Source organism: Hypomesus transpacificus, unplaced genomic scaffold (genome assembly GCF_021917145.1).
Source record: "Hypomesus transpacificus isolate Combined female unplaced genomic scaffold, fHypTra1 scaffold_263, whole genome shotgun sequence".
Taxonomy (NCBI): domain Eukaryota; kingdom Metazoa; phylum Chordata; class Actinopteri; order Osmeriformes; family Osmeridae; genus Hypomesus; species Hypomesus transpacificus.
The window spans coordinates 1-16063 of NW_025813790.1; the positions used below are offsets into that span (position 1 = coordinate 1).

At 47.4% G+C, this 16063-nt stretch overlaps 1 protein-coding gene across 1 annotated transcript; it reads left to right on the plus strand.

The window, feature by feature from the left end:
• Positions 1 to 2355: 2355 nt before the first annotated feature.
• srrm4 (serine/arginine repetitive matrix 4) lies at positions 2356 to 15837 on the plus strand (the record flags this gene model as incomplete). The annotated part of the gene is made up of 12 exons (XM_047014617.1): positions 2356 to 2496; positions 6440 to 6529; positions 6632 to 6712; positions 6873 to 6899; positions 7094 to 7144; positions 8203 to 8289; positions 11238 to 11373; positions 14027 to 14358; positions 14524 to 14727; positions 14849 to 14950; positions 15242 to 15400; positions 15579 to 15837. Coding segments are annotated over 12 exons (1669 nt in total), but the record flags the coding sequence as incomplete, so codon positions are not given.
• Positions 15838 to 16063: the final 226 nt, after the last annotated feature.

Consider the following 16063-nt stretch of genomic DNA (forward strand, 5'->3'; position numbering starts at 1 on the left):
CACACAGATGGTGGTGTACACAGGTCTGGACAATTATGAATAAAATGCCATCCACTGGTTTGACGATAGTATCATGACAGTAGTTGTCAGTGTTTGTAAGCACAAACACACACATACACTTGTACAGAAGGGTGTGATGCAGTATATCTTTGTTCTGGTTGTAATGATTCTGGACCATCTGTCACCACCTGCCCGATCGCTGGGCGCCATGGCGACCAGCGGGGGCATGTGACCGAGCAGCGGAACCCACACGCGGGGAGGGGATGAGTCACTCATTTGAAAACAACACAAACAAGCCTCCGGACCAGCCCCCAGAACCAGCCCGCCAACTCCGAGAACCAGGCCCCCACATCCAGTCCCCAGGGCCAGCACCTGACCCCCCAGGACCAGCCCCCAGCCATGGCTCCAGCCCCACCCTTAATCCAGCCCTAGCCCCCACCACCAGCCTCATAATGGAAGGTCATCCCTCTAAATATTGAGACTTGTCTGGAGCAGAAAAAAAAGAAAGAAAAATAGATACAGTGAATGTGCACAGTACCAACATATGCAGACAGAACTGCGATCGGAGACGCACAGAAACGGATTAGCAAGGTAGCCTAGCCCTGTGTGTGACTGGCTCCTACCTGTCTCATCCCCGCTGGGCTAATCTGAGGATTACCGTCCCCCTAATTCCTATTTAGAAAGACCTGACGTTTCAGATGCACATTTAATCCTCTCTGTGTTGGCTTCATATAAAGGCTTTGTTGTTTTGTCCTTTCTGTGGTCCTCTTCCCCGTCTTTCACTAACTTTGCTAGAAGAGAGTGGCTGTGGCCCTTTCCACATAAGACTGCCGCACGGCTGGAGACAAGGGTGTGCAGAGGTAGTGCGTGTGTGTCTGTGTGTGTCAGTGGAGAGAGTGACAGATGCAAACAACCCGCCCTAAATCCAGGTGTTCACAGCTTTGAGAGTTTTCAGACTTTAAATTGGGTCAGCACAGGCACAGACGGCCCACGTTCTGACGAAAACGTTTCAGCCTTTCGTCTGCTTTTGTACTGTTGATCGAGATCGACGATTAGCATTTCATTTCTGATGTGGCTTCTCTTCGTCACCCGCTGCCTCCTCTTCGTCGCCCTCTGCCCCCTTCTTGTCGTCATCCTCAGCCCTTCCTCCTCCTCCGTCCTCGCTCCTCTCACACGTCCTCTGTGAAGGCTGGCCTGAGTCAAAGCTCCATGGCTGCTACTCCATTAGCCCTGAGACCCAGCAAGGTCTGCAGGGATGGCAGGTGAAGCAGGGAGAGAGAGAGAGACAGAGAGACAGAGAGAGAGATAGAGAGAGAGAGAGGGAGGGAGGGAGAGAGACAGAGAGAGGGAGAGAGAGAGAGAGAGAGAGAGAGAGAGAGAGAGAGAGAGAGAGAGAGAGAGAGAGAGAGAGAGAGAGAGAGAGAGAGAGAGAGGGAGCGAGAGGGAGAGGGGAGGAGGGAGAGGGAGGAGAGGAGAGGGAGAGGAGAGGAGAGGGAGAGAGAGAGAGAGAGAAGAGAGAGAGAAAGAGAGAGAAAGAGAGAGAGAGAGAGAAAGAGAGTGAGTAGGATGCGGAGGGGAGGCAATCAAGGTCTAATCTTTGGGTCTGATTATCTTCTCATTAGAGTCAGAGGGAGCCTCTCCAGTGAGAGAAGGTTGTGCAATTAAGCTCAAATCTCCCATGACTGGAACAGGGCCTGATGAGCCGAGCCCCATTCTCAGACACGTCTGATCACTGCACTTTATTTAGTCCTCGTGTCTGAGATCTTGGTTAATGCAATCTGCTGTGCTCAGAAAGGACATGGACACTGGTCAGGAGGCACAAAGGAAATGAGGAACTGAAACACTCTTCAAAGTGGGGAAATGACCTGCTGCAGAAAAACATGATACAGTTGTTTCATTTATTTGCTTTGCTAACTGCACTGAGATAGAAAACTAGGCGATATCAGGATATTGGAAAGCGTATACAGTGTTTATTTGCTATTCAAGTCCACAGCTTTCTGTGGAGGTCAAACTCCCGATAGAACCCAGCCTCCTGTTGCTAACTTGCTATGTCACAGATGCAGAAAAATATAATTTCCCAATAAAAACCCAAACCAACTGAAGCGTGTAGATAACAGCCTTTCAGCTGACGTCTCATTTGAATGGTGAATATTTGACCTCTGGGGCTGATTGCGTTCTGTCTGGAAAACAGGAAATCGACGTCTCGCGTCCTTCCTCCCTCTGTCCTCCGGTGCTCTTGTCCTCCCATCCTCCTTTCCTTACCCTCTCCTTTCCTCACACCCTCCCCTCCTTCTGTTCACCCCCTCTGTCCTTCCTTGACGAAGACAAATACAATTTTTTTCTTTCACCTTGCAGCACAGAGACGTCGGCGTGTCGAGCCATTAGTGTGGAGGAGAGGAAAAGGGAGGACACAGACGGCAGGGTGGTCATCTCTGATCGACGGAGATACATCCGAGAGAAGAAACGCAAGCATGGCTGCCATCGCCGGCCACGGAGGTGAGTCTGGCTGTCTGTGCCCGTCTCCCTGCCTCCTTTTCGGTCTGCATCCACCCATGGATGGATTAAGAAACCACGGGCCCCTGGGCCTGGACGTGTCAAGGGGAAGGGCCCATATTGCATGGAGTACTCAGCCCCTCTAAAGTCCTATAGATAAACTGAGGGGATAAACACTCACTTGAAAGGTATCATGATGGTTTCTTTCTTGTTACATCTTCAAAGTGAATTTTTAGGCTATTCTTTAGTTTTTCATTAGGACTTTTGGGGCCCTGTTATTGACATGAATGACTTAAGCCTAGCATATACCGGCTACGGTGCATCGTGTCATATCAATACAAAGTTAATAACAGAGACTTCACGCAAAGGATCTGGCTTAGGGGCCCCCTGAGCTCATGGGCCCCTGGTGCCGGTAGGCTCGTTCGGTAATCCATCCCTCAGTAGGACTATTGGGGCCCTGTTACTGACATGAATGAATTAAGTCTAGCATATACCGGCTACGGCGCATCGTGTCATGTCATCATATTCATATCAATACAATGTTAATAACAGCGACGTCACGGGCGGAGGCTCTGGCTTAGGGGCCCCCTGAGCTCATGGGCCCCTGGGCCTGGGCCCGGTAGGCCCCTTCGTTAATCCATCCCTGCATCCACCTTTCTCACTCTATTTCACATACACACACACACACGTCACGGCAGGTTTGTTCAAAGATTCCCTCTCCAGTGAGGGAGGGAACGAGGTACCGCAGGAAAGATCTATTCCATTTCCAGAAATTCTCGTCAGAAGTCGCCCTCAAAAACCGCCTTTGAGGCTTTGTCATCTTTGTAGTTGAGAAGAGGCAGCGCGTAGAAAAGGAGTCATGTTTCCTTCAGTTCTCTTACCGCGCGTAAAGACCGTCTCATCTTTACCCAGCAGACTTTGCATAAAGCGTAACCCATTTCTCATTAAGGCGGCGGAAGATAAAAAGTTTCCCTTCAAAAGCAGGGCCACCTAGAGGGTGTGCACTCCTCTGTGTAGAATCACAATCCAAACACTCAGCCAATGTGAGCGTTAGTAGTTAGCCGGAGCCTGGTGGAAAAATACGTCTACGGCGTTGCAACATTTTGACCTTTGTTGTTGAACAGTTAATAAAAACTTTTGATAAAAGTGTCTTCTAAATGTATCAATTGTCTCTGTAATTCAGTTCCGTTCCGTTTGATTCCCAAAACAAGTGAACCGCCTTAAAAATATTTTTTATATTTTATATTTTACTATCTTTCTGATGTGGTCAAGTTAGTATTAGCCAGGTTAGGAAAAGCTAGGTTACCATTACAGTTTTTCTCAATTGCTAAAACACTAAAACCCATTGGCTGGACAAAGTTCTCAGTTGCCTGAACTCAGAATTTTCAGCAAAACTCTAAACACATTTCTCATTTTTAAATCACATTCTACACTCTAACGCACATGTCATCCATACTGGTAAACACAAATGGCAACAATCAAATACAAATAGAGAAAACATGTCATTGACTAAACACAACCACTCAAAATTATTGCTTGTGATGTCGACAAAGTGCTCTGGCCTAACCCAGCCCAAAGACAAGAAGAAGCACATTGATCACGTGTTTTCTCCTTTGATTTTTGTCCCTTTTACTGTAGTATTGTATACTGTAGTACAGTGCATTGTAGGCTGTATACTGTACAATGAACAAATTGTATGGCCCTGAACATTGTGCTTTCCATTTGTTACAGTAACAGTGCTGACTGCTCAATAGATTTCGACTGGTGGCAGGTTCATATCAACAAAGAACAAGAGTGAGTAGTGAGATGCAGGGAACAGTACTGTATCGGGGTACGAGGAGGAGAAAGAGCAAACAAAAATGCAAAGAGCAAAGCAGAGTAGTAATTTCTGATCAATTTTGAGCTACTATGATAGAACATGTTTTTGTTCATCAAAAGACAATGACGGATAAATATGACATTTGTTTTGAGATTACGTAAAAATGTACGTCTCCCTGAGAACTCTATGTTTTGAACAACGTGTTTTCTGTTTTGAGGCGAAAGTTTAATTTTGCAAGAGATTCAGAGTTTTTGTAAATAGTGCTTGAAGATGAGGTTTTGTGTTTACAGTTTTGAGAAAGTGGGTGACTGTTTCAAGAAATGTGTTTTAGCAATTGTGAAAAACTGTAACCAGGTTAGCATTAACCAGGTTAGGATTAGCTAGGTTACTATTAGCCAGGTTAGGATTAGCTAGGTTACTATTAGCCAGGTTAGGATTAGCTAGGTTACTATTAGCCAGGTTAGGATTAGCTAGGTTACTATTAGCCAGGTTAGGATTAGCTAGGTTACTATTAGCCAGGTTAGGATTAGCTAGGTTACTATTAGCCAGGTTAAGATCAGCCAGGTGGGAGGCCTGAAGCAAAAATCATGGTTCAGTACAAGACAGAATTCAGTCTTCAGTCTCATTGGCATCCATAACTGTTTCACATTGCTAGATACACACACACATACACTCCAACCCTCCACCCATCCCCCCACACACACACCACAACCCATCCACATTTCCTCCTGCACAAAGACAAACCTCAACCTCCACACACACCTCCTTTTTGCCAGCTAAGAAGAAACAGCTACTTTTGCTGCAAATGCAAATTACTTCTCTACTCCTGCAAGAGGTTGGCTGGAGGTGGTAATGAGTGACAAAGCTTTCTCATTACGGGAGAGGCTTTCTAATCAGGCCTAATGCATTTCAGCTGCTAGAGTTGAGAGAAGTTGCCCCAGCAGCTATCATTTGTTAGGGCCGAGGCAGCCACATCCAATCACACAGACAAAAGGTCCCCAGAGCGATGGCCATAGGCCAGATCTCTTTTCCTCTGGGAGGATCCGTGGTTAGAATTACACTTCTAATAGGTCTTTAGTGGTGTCGCTCTCTCAGCAACTCACTCTGTCACTCTTACTCTCACTCTCTCACAAATTCGCTCGCTCACTCACTCACTCCAACTCACTCTCTCACTCTCTTTAGTTCTCAAATGCATTCACTCATTCACTGTCAAACTCACTCCCTCAATCACTCCCCAGCTGGTTGTCCTTGTGTGTGTGTGTGTGTGCGAGCATGTGTCTGAACAATGTGTGTGTGTGTGTGCGAGCATGTGTCTGAACAATGTGTGTGTCTCTCCGCTGTATTCTCTATCAGGAACATCACTCTCCAGTCTGATTGTTTACCGAGGCTATTTAATGAGGCCTTGGCAAAACGGCACAAAAGAATTGCATTTAAAGGCCCTTACCTGCACGTCTCTCTTTATCTCTCTTTTTCCCTCCCTCCCTCCCTCGCTCGCTCGCTCCCTCCCTCCCTCCCTCCCTCCCTCCCTCCCTCCCTCCCTCCCTCCCTCCCTCCCTCCCTCGCTCGCTCGCTCCCTCCCTCCCTCGCTCGCTCCCTCCCTCCCTCCCTCCCTCCCTCGCTCCCTCCCTCCCTCCCTCCCTCGCTCCCTCCCCTCTTTTCTCAGTCTCCTCCTGAAAGACCTATCTAACAAGTCTGTAGAGCCAGGGTGGGTTGCACCAGCGCATTACGGAGAGGGAGGGATGAAGAGCTAGAGACGGAGGGGTTGTAGTTGGTTCTGGTCAGGTGTTTGTGTGCTAAAAGGCCCAGGTTAAGCTCAGTAAAGGGTATGGAAGGGAGAAAGCAATAGTAATTAAAACATCCCATTAACACATTATGATTGTCAATATCCTGCAATATCATGCCATTATTCTATATCTGGTGGCAGGAGAGAGAAAGGTAAACACTCCATACCAGCCTCTCTTTACCAGGGGAGAGACCAGTATCCCTCCATACCAGCCTCTCTTTACCTGGGGAGAGACTAACCCATCCATACCTGCCTCTCTTTGCCTGGAGAGAGACCAGTAACCCCACAAGACCTGTAAAGAGACCAGTAACCCCTAATCTCTCCATACCTGTGTTTTGTTGCAGCCTGTCCCTGGTGGATGACGTCTCTCCTCGTCCTCCTCCCAAAGGCAAGAGGAAGAAGAGGAAGTCTGAGCGCAGGAGGAAGAGGAAAAGGTCAGCGCCACACTTGATCAACCTGCTCGGAACAAGCAGGAAGTAACCTCAAGAAGACCACAGCCCTCAAATGATGTGTTTGTGTGTGTGCTTGTACTACAGGTCTCCCTCCTACAGCCTGTCACCACTGAGGAAAAAGAAAAAGAAGAAGAAGAAAAGTTCAAAGAAAAGCAAAAGGCACAGGTACGTTTCATAGACATAAAGTAAAAAGTAAAAACATAAAAAACAGCTGTTTGTTTTGTTCATTCCTCTCTACTCTCCAGAGACCAGCACCACTGTATATGCACATTATGTATGAGTGCTTTGGTCTATGTTTTACATTTTGTATCTTTCTCTGGCCTAGGTGCTCTTCAAAAAAGAATAAACACAGGTATGTGCCCTCATGTGAGGCTGCCTGAAGGCAACAAAAATGTCCTGTAAATGTTTGTAAAGGGTGGTCAGGGATTTTATTGTTAAATAAATGAAAGCATTTTTGTCCTGGAGACGGCAAGGTCTTTCACAGGAACAAGGTGACGCTTTATTGATTGCGTTGATATTCATCTTTCATGTTTCTCCTCTCTGTAGCTCTTCAAGTTTGAAGAGAAAGAGGAAAGAAGATCGAAAGCAAAAGAAAAGGTTAGTCATTGAGACTCCGCTTCACCATACCAAGATCACAACTCTCCCTCCCTCCCTCTCCTTCCTTCTCTCTCTCTCCCGCTCTCCGTCCCTCCTCTCCATTTCTCCCTTCCTTTCTCCCTTTCCCTTCCTCCCTCCTTCTTTCCCTCCCTCTCTTGACCCCTCTCTCTGCCTCCCTCCTTCTCTCGCTCCTTCTCACTCTCCCATCCTCTTCCATCCGTCCCCTCGGCACAACTAGTCATTCAAACAGAACCAGAGCACGCTTTAGAAAAGCATCTTCCAGACTGCTTTAGAGCTTGCACACCAGACACAGCCGCCCGGCTTTCATGTTCTGAAATCACTGTAAAGAGAAAAACAGATTAAAAGGAGGAGAACACAAAGCAAGAGAAGAAAGGGGACCGAGAGAGAGTCAGAGAAACCAATTTCACGCTGTGAACCTGCAACATTTATAATTCTTCCGCCGAGCGCTGAACGGCGTTCCTGAACACAGAGACCTGCTCAGGAGCGGCGACTTCGATGGAGAGGGTCTTGGCGACAGCGCCCTTTTTAATAAGAACACCTCATCCCTTCTTTTCATCTCTTCGTCCTCCTCTTTCTCTGCTCGTCGTGCTGCCTGGCTGTACTCCACCTCCCTCCCCTCTCACCCGCTCTCAGCAGTCTCCCCTCAGAACATCTGTTTCCTTCTGCTTTAACGCAGTGTTCTGTACAGGACAGGAACGCTGTATTCAGACTGAATTGATCTGATTGGCATAGCCCTGCCTGCTGCCACAAAGAAGCTTCCAGCAGCACGATTGGTGTTGTCAATGTGTGCCAAGTCCCAGCTCGGTTCATCTACTGTGTGACATTATAAATCACTGTGCTCCAAATGTCCAGGCCTGTTTTGACTAGCATGGTGTCGTGGGCCAAGCTGTCGTTTGACAGGTTCTATGATTAAAATGACTGGTTGCCTCCTCTCCTCTCCTCATGCGCTTCCCTCTCTCTTCTGCTCTCCCGCTTTCCTTTCCTCTCTTCTGCTCTCCCTCTCTCCTCTCCTCATCCCCCTCTCCTTCCTCCCTCAGCTCGCGGAGTCACTCCCATCACAAAAGGAGGTGCCGCAGGCCCGAGTCCGACAGTTCAGCCTGCCGTTCCTCCAGCGTAGAAAGCAGGTAGGCTCACAGACACGCACGCACACACACACAGACAAACACACACACACTAGGGATGTATCGGAGCCCTAATACCGATAAGCACCGATGATGCTTTGTCAACAGATATTAATTTTTTCTAGTTTATCTGTAATATTCGGATGATCTGAGAACTCTTGTGCTCAGCCCAAGCTAGCGAGAGAATGGGTGACCGACAGCAGTGGTATGAGCACATGGATGAACACATCAACGCTAGCTTTCTCTACCTTTGACAAACACAACGGTGTTTGGTTTTTCTGCACACCATTCTGTTTTGTTTTGTGAGGAGCCGGCGCTGTATGCTAAAAGCTGTGACCCCAAACACTTATGTAGATTATATTTAGATTAAGGCATTTAGCAGATGCTCTTATCCAGAGCGACTTACAGTAAGTACAGGGCCATTCCCCCCGAGGCGAGTAGGGTGAAGTGCCTTGCCCAAGGACACAACGTCATTTTGGCACGACGGGGAATGGATCCGGCAACCTTCTGATTACTTGCCCGACTCCCTCACCGCTCAGCCATCTGACTCCCATGTACATCTTGACATATCATTTTGTATTATTATTATTTTAAGTGTACTCTATATTTTACAGTAATATCCCCTTACTTTTTTTACCCTTTAATAAGCTTTTTTGTCAATACAAAAAGTAGACATGAATTGTCACAAAACACAAATAAAGGTTCTTCCGGTTTAAAACCAATCCACTTCCGGTTTCTATCCAAATACAGATAATTTAGGGGGAAACAGATAATGTCATCTCTGCACACCCCTAACACACACACTCACACACACACACCTATCTACACACACCTATCTGATCATATGAGCCTGGTGTTGCTAGGGTGATGAGTGATTGGCAGGTGGCTGGGGGTCCAGACTCTTATCACAGCTCCACAGGAAATTCGGATCTCAGATTAATCCACACAATTAGAAAGACATACTGCCAGAGTAGCCTCCTCTTGCAATGTCAGAGATATAGTTTGATGGATTTGGCAGATTATCTTTGAGTTTAAGATTACCTTGGATGGAGTGGTTTTTAATCCACTGGACCAACCGACTAACATTTGAACTTCGGATTAGTCCATCAAGGTTGATAGGGAATGACTGAGTGTTCCCTTGCTAAGGCATTCAGACAAGATCTCTAAATTAACTAAAGCAGTTAAATAAATTGGATTTTTATCAGTATGTCTCAACTTCCCAAAAATTGGGTTTTCCCCTTGATAATTCAGTCACAGAGTGAAATTCTAATTAATCTGTTTGTGAGCACACTGATTGTCAGTCAGTCATACATTTTTCGTTCATTCATTCATTCATTCATTCTGGAAACAGAGACAAAAATGGAGCCTGTGTATGAGTCAAATTGAAATAATTTTGAGCAACAGAAGATTGCTTTTAAATCCCCCTGGATATCTCCATTATTGGGAATTTTTCTGGGACATTCAGCAGCGCAAATCATTACGGAAATTGAACAGCGCTCAGTTTGGCCTCGCTCTCCTCTGGAGGCGTGTTTGAGGGCGGCCGAATCACAGGGAAACGGCAAGCTTGTTTCAAACACTCCCAGGGAAACAATCGTCCCCTCGGAAAACCGTTACCCAGCAATTCCATCCTGTAATTGTATAATCTTCCGCCACTAAAGACCTCCTTGCATGTCAGTTGGTATTCACAGCCATACTAGTGCGGATAGATGCATTAAAACTGCCAGCCTACGGAGGCTTTGCTGATCCGATACAACAGTCTGTTAGGACACTACGGTCCGACATGCCGACATAGTCTGTTGGGCCAGTTTTAGCAATGGTTAGGCTAGTCAGGATAGTCCTGTAGGGACAGTTATAGCATGGTTAGACAAGCCACAACAGTCCTTTTGGGCCAGTTCTGTCAAGGTCAGACCATGCACGCCTGTGCCTGTGCCTGTGGGCTATGTGGAGACCCGCAGTCTGTGTGGGCTCTGCCGAGCTGAGGGGCTGCAGGGGGAGTCTGCAGGGGGAGTCTGTAGGCTGCTCTGGGGGAGTCTGCAGGCTGCTCAGGGGGAGTCTGCAGGGGGAGTCTGTAGGCTGCTCTGGGGGAGTCTGCAGGCTGCTCAGGGGGGAGTCTGCAGGGGGAGTCTGTAGGCTGCTCTGGGGGAGTCTGCAGGCTGCTCTGGGGGAGTCTGCAGGCTGCTCTGGGGGAGTCTGTAGGCTGCTCTGGGGGAGTCTGCAGGCTGCTCAGGGGGGAGTCTACAGGGGGAGTCTGCAGGCTGCTCAGGGGGAGTCTACAGGCTGCTCAGGGGGAGTCTGCAGGCTGCTCAGGGGGGAGTCTGCAGGGGGAGTCTGCAGGGGGAGTCTGCAGGCTGCTCAGGGGGGAGTCTGCAGGGGGAGTCTGCAGTGGGAGTCTGCAGGCTGCTCAGGTTGCTGCTCCCCATCAGCGGCTGCTCCTCCTCTGTGCAGCGTGGCGTCTGGTGCTTCTCTGCGCGGTTTCGGGATCTACGCCGTCCGCTGTCCAGATCGTCTGGTCTATCGCTGGAGAGACCCCCATCCTGTCATACCTAGCGAGACCGGCAGGAGAGAACCTGAGCGAGAGCTTTTCGAGGAGAGCTAGAATAGAACAGCTCCACTGTACAGCAACTGGTGCATTTGAAGACCTCTCATAGGATCTTTTTTTTGTTTATTTCCTACACTGATTTTGTTTGTAACTGACTCTCGAGACACGAACACTACCGAACATGTCTACAATCACTGGGTGAATGTCAACGTTGCACAGTGGTTTGTGCTATGACGAGAATAATAATGTAACAATGGATTTGTTTACTAGACACTTTAATCCAAAGCAATGTACGGGGGAGATTTTGAACCTGGGACCCTCTTGATCAAATGCTCTAACCACTGAGCTACAGCTGACAACATAACCTACACCGTGAGCAGTGACAGAACATGTCCTTCATGTTTGTGTGCAGGAACCACCTGGACCCGTCCGCCCTTAGAGAGATCGCCACGGCAACGCTGGAGCACAGGGGACACCCGTGGGGACCTACGGCCAAGTCAGTCTGTAAAACGGCTCCGAGCCATCGCTCCGTCCTATCCACGGGCACCGTAAGTGTTCCAGAAGGCTCCGAGACGTACCAAATGGAGCACAGAATCACTGTTACTGCTCTGATGATGAGGCTGTGTGACACTGCTGACCTGATCTCCAGCCATGAATTTAGAGGCACGGTTCTGGTCATTAGCATTAGATATTTGGATACAGACCTAAGGGTTTAGGAGATGAATCCCTGTAATACTTTTTTTTTTTTCAATTATTTTTTTATATTATTGGTGATACGATGAGTAGATGATGCCTGACATTGTCAAATATTCTTTGGGCATACAGTATACAGTACCACATATTTGTATTCGATGGCTTCTCTCTTTTGATCATTTTTGTTAGAGGTTGGGTTGCTCCGGAACAAATTAATTTTCCATGGCCTGTGTCCAGGAGTAAAAAGAATAATTAATCTCCCATTCAGTAGCAGTGTCATCTGTTTCTTGTTTTTCAGTTTGATCTAACACTATCATGCACGGTAGTGCTTAGCAACAATGAGGCCTGGGTATTTCCTGTTCATAGGCTGCTAATGATGACGAGTGTACGACATGTTAGGAAACTTTTCTTGCTTTTTGGGGGCAATGCTACTGAGGCATGGATTAGAAACATCATCATGGCTGCAGGCAAAACATTTTTTTTAGATATTTCTATTGATAGAAAGTATTTCATTCTAATTGCACTAGATCACTATCACTTTGTGATACCCTACTACCCTAGGGTAGGACCCTACCCTACTTGTCACTTACACTCGTAGCACATCATTACAAAATAATGTATAAATTGTATCTCTCAATGACAATGTAGTCACACTTTCTTTGCAATACTTTTTGAATTACTTTGTCCCTCTTTTTAATAAGAAAACAGACCAGCTATGTCCACTAACTAATTCTCTCACGCTCACCAAGGCATGAAAAACATTTAATTCCTCTACAGCAATCATTAAATTATGCTAATTACATCCACAGATGTTTTTAATCACACAACACAGGGTTTGTAATTGAAAAACGTAAGGCTAAGCTATATGTTAAAGCTATTCAGAAAACCTGACCCCTTCTCTGAGAGGAATCTATGTAATATATGGGTACCTAGAAGTGGCAATGTATCTGAAATAACACTTACCTATGATTATAATGTTTATTTTCATGGGTCTTGATTTAATTGTCAATTAATTTAAGTGAGTTAGTCCTTGAGAGACAGTGACGTTGTTAATGAATCATTGATTAAGGCAAAATATGTCCTTGAAATGCAAGGCCATTTTAAAAAGTAAACATTCCATTATTTCAGAGTAGGCTGGATTACTCCAGTATGTTTGATTCGGTATTTCTTTCTAGTCAACCCATACAGGCCCAGGTGGGTATGACATAATTTGGACACAAATGAACAAATACAATTAAAATGTTTTTTTGTTTTGTTTTTACCAAACAAGTCTTCAGTTCCTACATTTGTCCATTTACAGTAGGTAGTGCTGCCAGTGAGATATGTGGTTTATGAAGTAAACCCTATGTCCTCTGACTGGTAAAGAGAGGCTGTTTAAAAATATGCAAAAAATGATAGTACTTGCGTAGACTAGTAGCTGTCTCACCAAGTACAGATGACCTCAGGTGTCCTCTCTGTCCTTTAAAAACCTAAACCCAGAAGAAGAAAAGGAAGTGACTGACCAGTCCCCTCAGGTCTGGGTCAACCTTCTCCTTGGGTCTCTCCGTTGGGGACTCGGTCTGGCGCTGCCGACTGTGTAACCTTGAAGTGGCCGAGTGATTACTCTGCAATCAATAGATAGAGAGATCACAATCTATGTGGGACTAATCTATAGGCTGAAAAGGTTACCGGCTCAGGTGACTAGCTTCCTGCCCCTCAGGAATACATTAAGACGAGGGAACGACATGCCACTCAAATTCTAACTGGCTCTGGGTTTGAAGAGAGGGATACTGTCTTTATCTTGCCATTTACGACTCTAATGATGCCCTTATGTTGCCCGCTCTTCCCTTTTCTTACACCTTACCTACTTAAGGAGGAAATCTTGATTGGTAAGTCGATGCTATCCGCAGACTGAGGGCTTGACTGTAGGTCGCTGCAGGCTCATTTGTTTTCTTCCTGCAGGGCAAAAGCACAGTGATCTGTCACATAATGAGGGCTTTCTGTACAGTAGTTAAACTGATGGGATATCTCTCTGTCTGAAATTCTTTTCTTTTTTCTTTTTCTTTTTACATAATACCCATTCTGTGATGTTTTTTCAGTGTTCTTTACGAGAGGCTTTTTCAATAGGGCTATTGTTTTATCTCTGTTTCCTCTTTCTCCCACTCGAATTAGAGCCGTTGGTAGTTGAAGTCACATAGTTTCTATTTCAGTTATTTGAACTTTTTTGTTGTTCCTTTCTTATGTTTGTTTTCGTTCAAAGTTAATAAACGGAAAACCTTGAGTTTCTTTTAATTGAGTTGATATTACAATTCTTTCAACCTTATTTGCATGCTATGAATTTGCATGAAGTCTTAATCTTTCAGAGTTTTTGTCCCAAAGCAACAAAACAAAAAACAATTTCTTCTCTGTGTTTTGAGGGTAAATATGTGCCTTTGTAGAATATTCACAGTGCATCAAACAGGTAGCAGTCTGAAGTCACCCAAAACGTCTGTGGATCTAAAACAACTCTGTCTTACTGTCTGTTTACAGTCTTTACCAGCAAAACCTGCAATCAAGACTTTAAACGCACAAGGGATTCAGCATCACACTTTACCACCTGCGAGCAAAGGACCACAGGATTACGATTCTGGGAATGACACGTCTTCACCGCCATCGACTAAAACCGGTGTTTCACGGGTCAATGGCATCGGCGACAAAATGATCCTGTGCCCAGCACTGGCCTCTCTGGAGAAGCAGAAGTTCCCAGAGGGAGATAATGCATCCGACTCAGGAAACTCTGTGACCAGCTATGCTTCCCTGTGCAAAACTCTTCGCATGGAAGGTGGTTTGGTCTCCTGTATTCTCCACAGGAACTGCAAGAGGTGAGCTTTGGTGGAGACGTCCGGCATCACCTTCAATTTTTCCCTCAGTGTTTTCCCCTCTTCCCTCTCTTCCTTCATTTAAACAGCTGCCGTGTGTGAGCCAAGGAAAACGGTGCGATTGTAAGTCAAACCAAGCGCCTCCGCTGGGTGGCTGTGTTATTTCAGCAGCGAGCCGATGACCCCCAGATGCTGGGCGAAGGTGGCGGCGAGAGCACAGCAGAACGCTGTCTCCCCGGCGAGGGCGGACGCCTCTTCGCGAAGGCGGACACGAGGGCGCTCGTCCAGCAGCAGGAGTCGGAGCCGGTCCTCGGGGAGCTCCAGGTGCTCCGGACGCCGCTACTCGCGGAGCCGGTCACCGTCCTCCGCCAGGTCAGTTGCCTCAGGCGTGAACGCCGAGTCGCCTTAACTTAAGGCCCTTAAGGGCCAGCGTGATTTGGCCCCCCGGCTGTGTAGGGCTTCGCTGAGGTCATTGTCTCTCTGCTGTCTCCAGGTCGTACTCGCGCTCTGTGAGTTACTCGGGCAGCGCGAGGAGGCGAGGGAGTGTGGGCAGCGGCCGCTCCAGTAGAAGCTGCTCCACATACAGTCCAGACAGGTAGGATACTGCCGTGAGGAGAGGTGATGAATTTAGGGGGAATTTCATTTCACTCGATTATCCGCCCTTTTAAGCTAATGCCTCAAATAATTCCTGGACTACGCAGGTCATGACATTTGATCCAACCACACTTTATCAGTCAGATTTTGACATTTCCGTTTCTCTGACATCTCCATGTTCCGGTTCTACTGTTCAAACTTGAAATGACAAGGGCAGTCCTACCGTACTTTGGAGTCATCTACCGACATTTACAGCCAGCTGGAAAAAGCTTTTAAATGATTGTTCTTGTAGCAGAGTCAGAGAGCAGAGGAGGAGCAGCAGTTCCCGAGAGAGGGATGGAAAGAGCAGCCGGAAGAGTACCAGAAAGAGGCACCGACGCAAGTCCTACTCTCCCATGAGGAAACGGAGGAGAGATTCTCCCAGCCACCTGGAAGCCCGACGCATAACCAGGTACATGGCTCTGACCTTCACAGGTCACCAACAACACCTTGATCATTCCTAACACGTCAATGAACACCAACATACGTTAGACGGGGAGCCCAATCCGAGTGAGAGAGGACACAGTGTGACGTTTACAGAATGAATCTCTCTGACCCCTATGTGTTCGCGTCCGACCGCTTATCCGCAGCGCGAGGAAGAGGCCCATCCCTTACTTCCGCCCCAGTCCCTCATCCAGCAGTCGCTCCGGCAGCTTGTCGTCGTGGAGCAGCCTCTTCACCCGGAGCCCGAGCCGGGGTCGCAGCCTCAGCCGAGGCCGCAGCGACTCCAGCTACCGGAGCTACAGCCGCAGCTCGTCCTGGAACTCCATATTTGGCGGGCGGAGCAGGAGCCGGAGCCGCTGTCGTAGCTACGTCTCATTGGACAAACCCAGCAAGGCCCGACGCTGAGCGTTCAGCTGACTGGGGCTACGGGAGGAGGCTGAGTCCGTGTTCCTGGTTCCCCGTTTCAGCAGGAGGCGGGGGGAGGTAGGGGCCTTCCGCCAGTGTGCCTAGGCCCTGGGAGAGGGTGGGAGAGGCTGGTCCTGGGTTCCCCTGGGAGAGGGTTGATTTGAGGCGATGTTGTCCACAGTCTCAACAGGGACCATCGTGGGGGAAAGATGTATTGTTCTTTTTG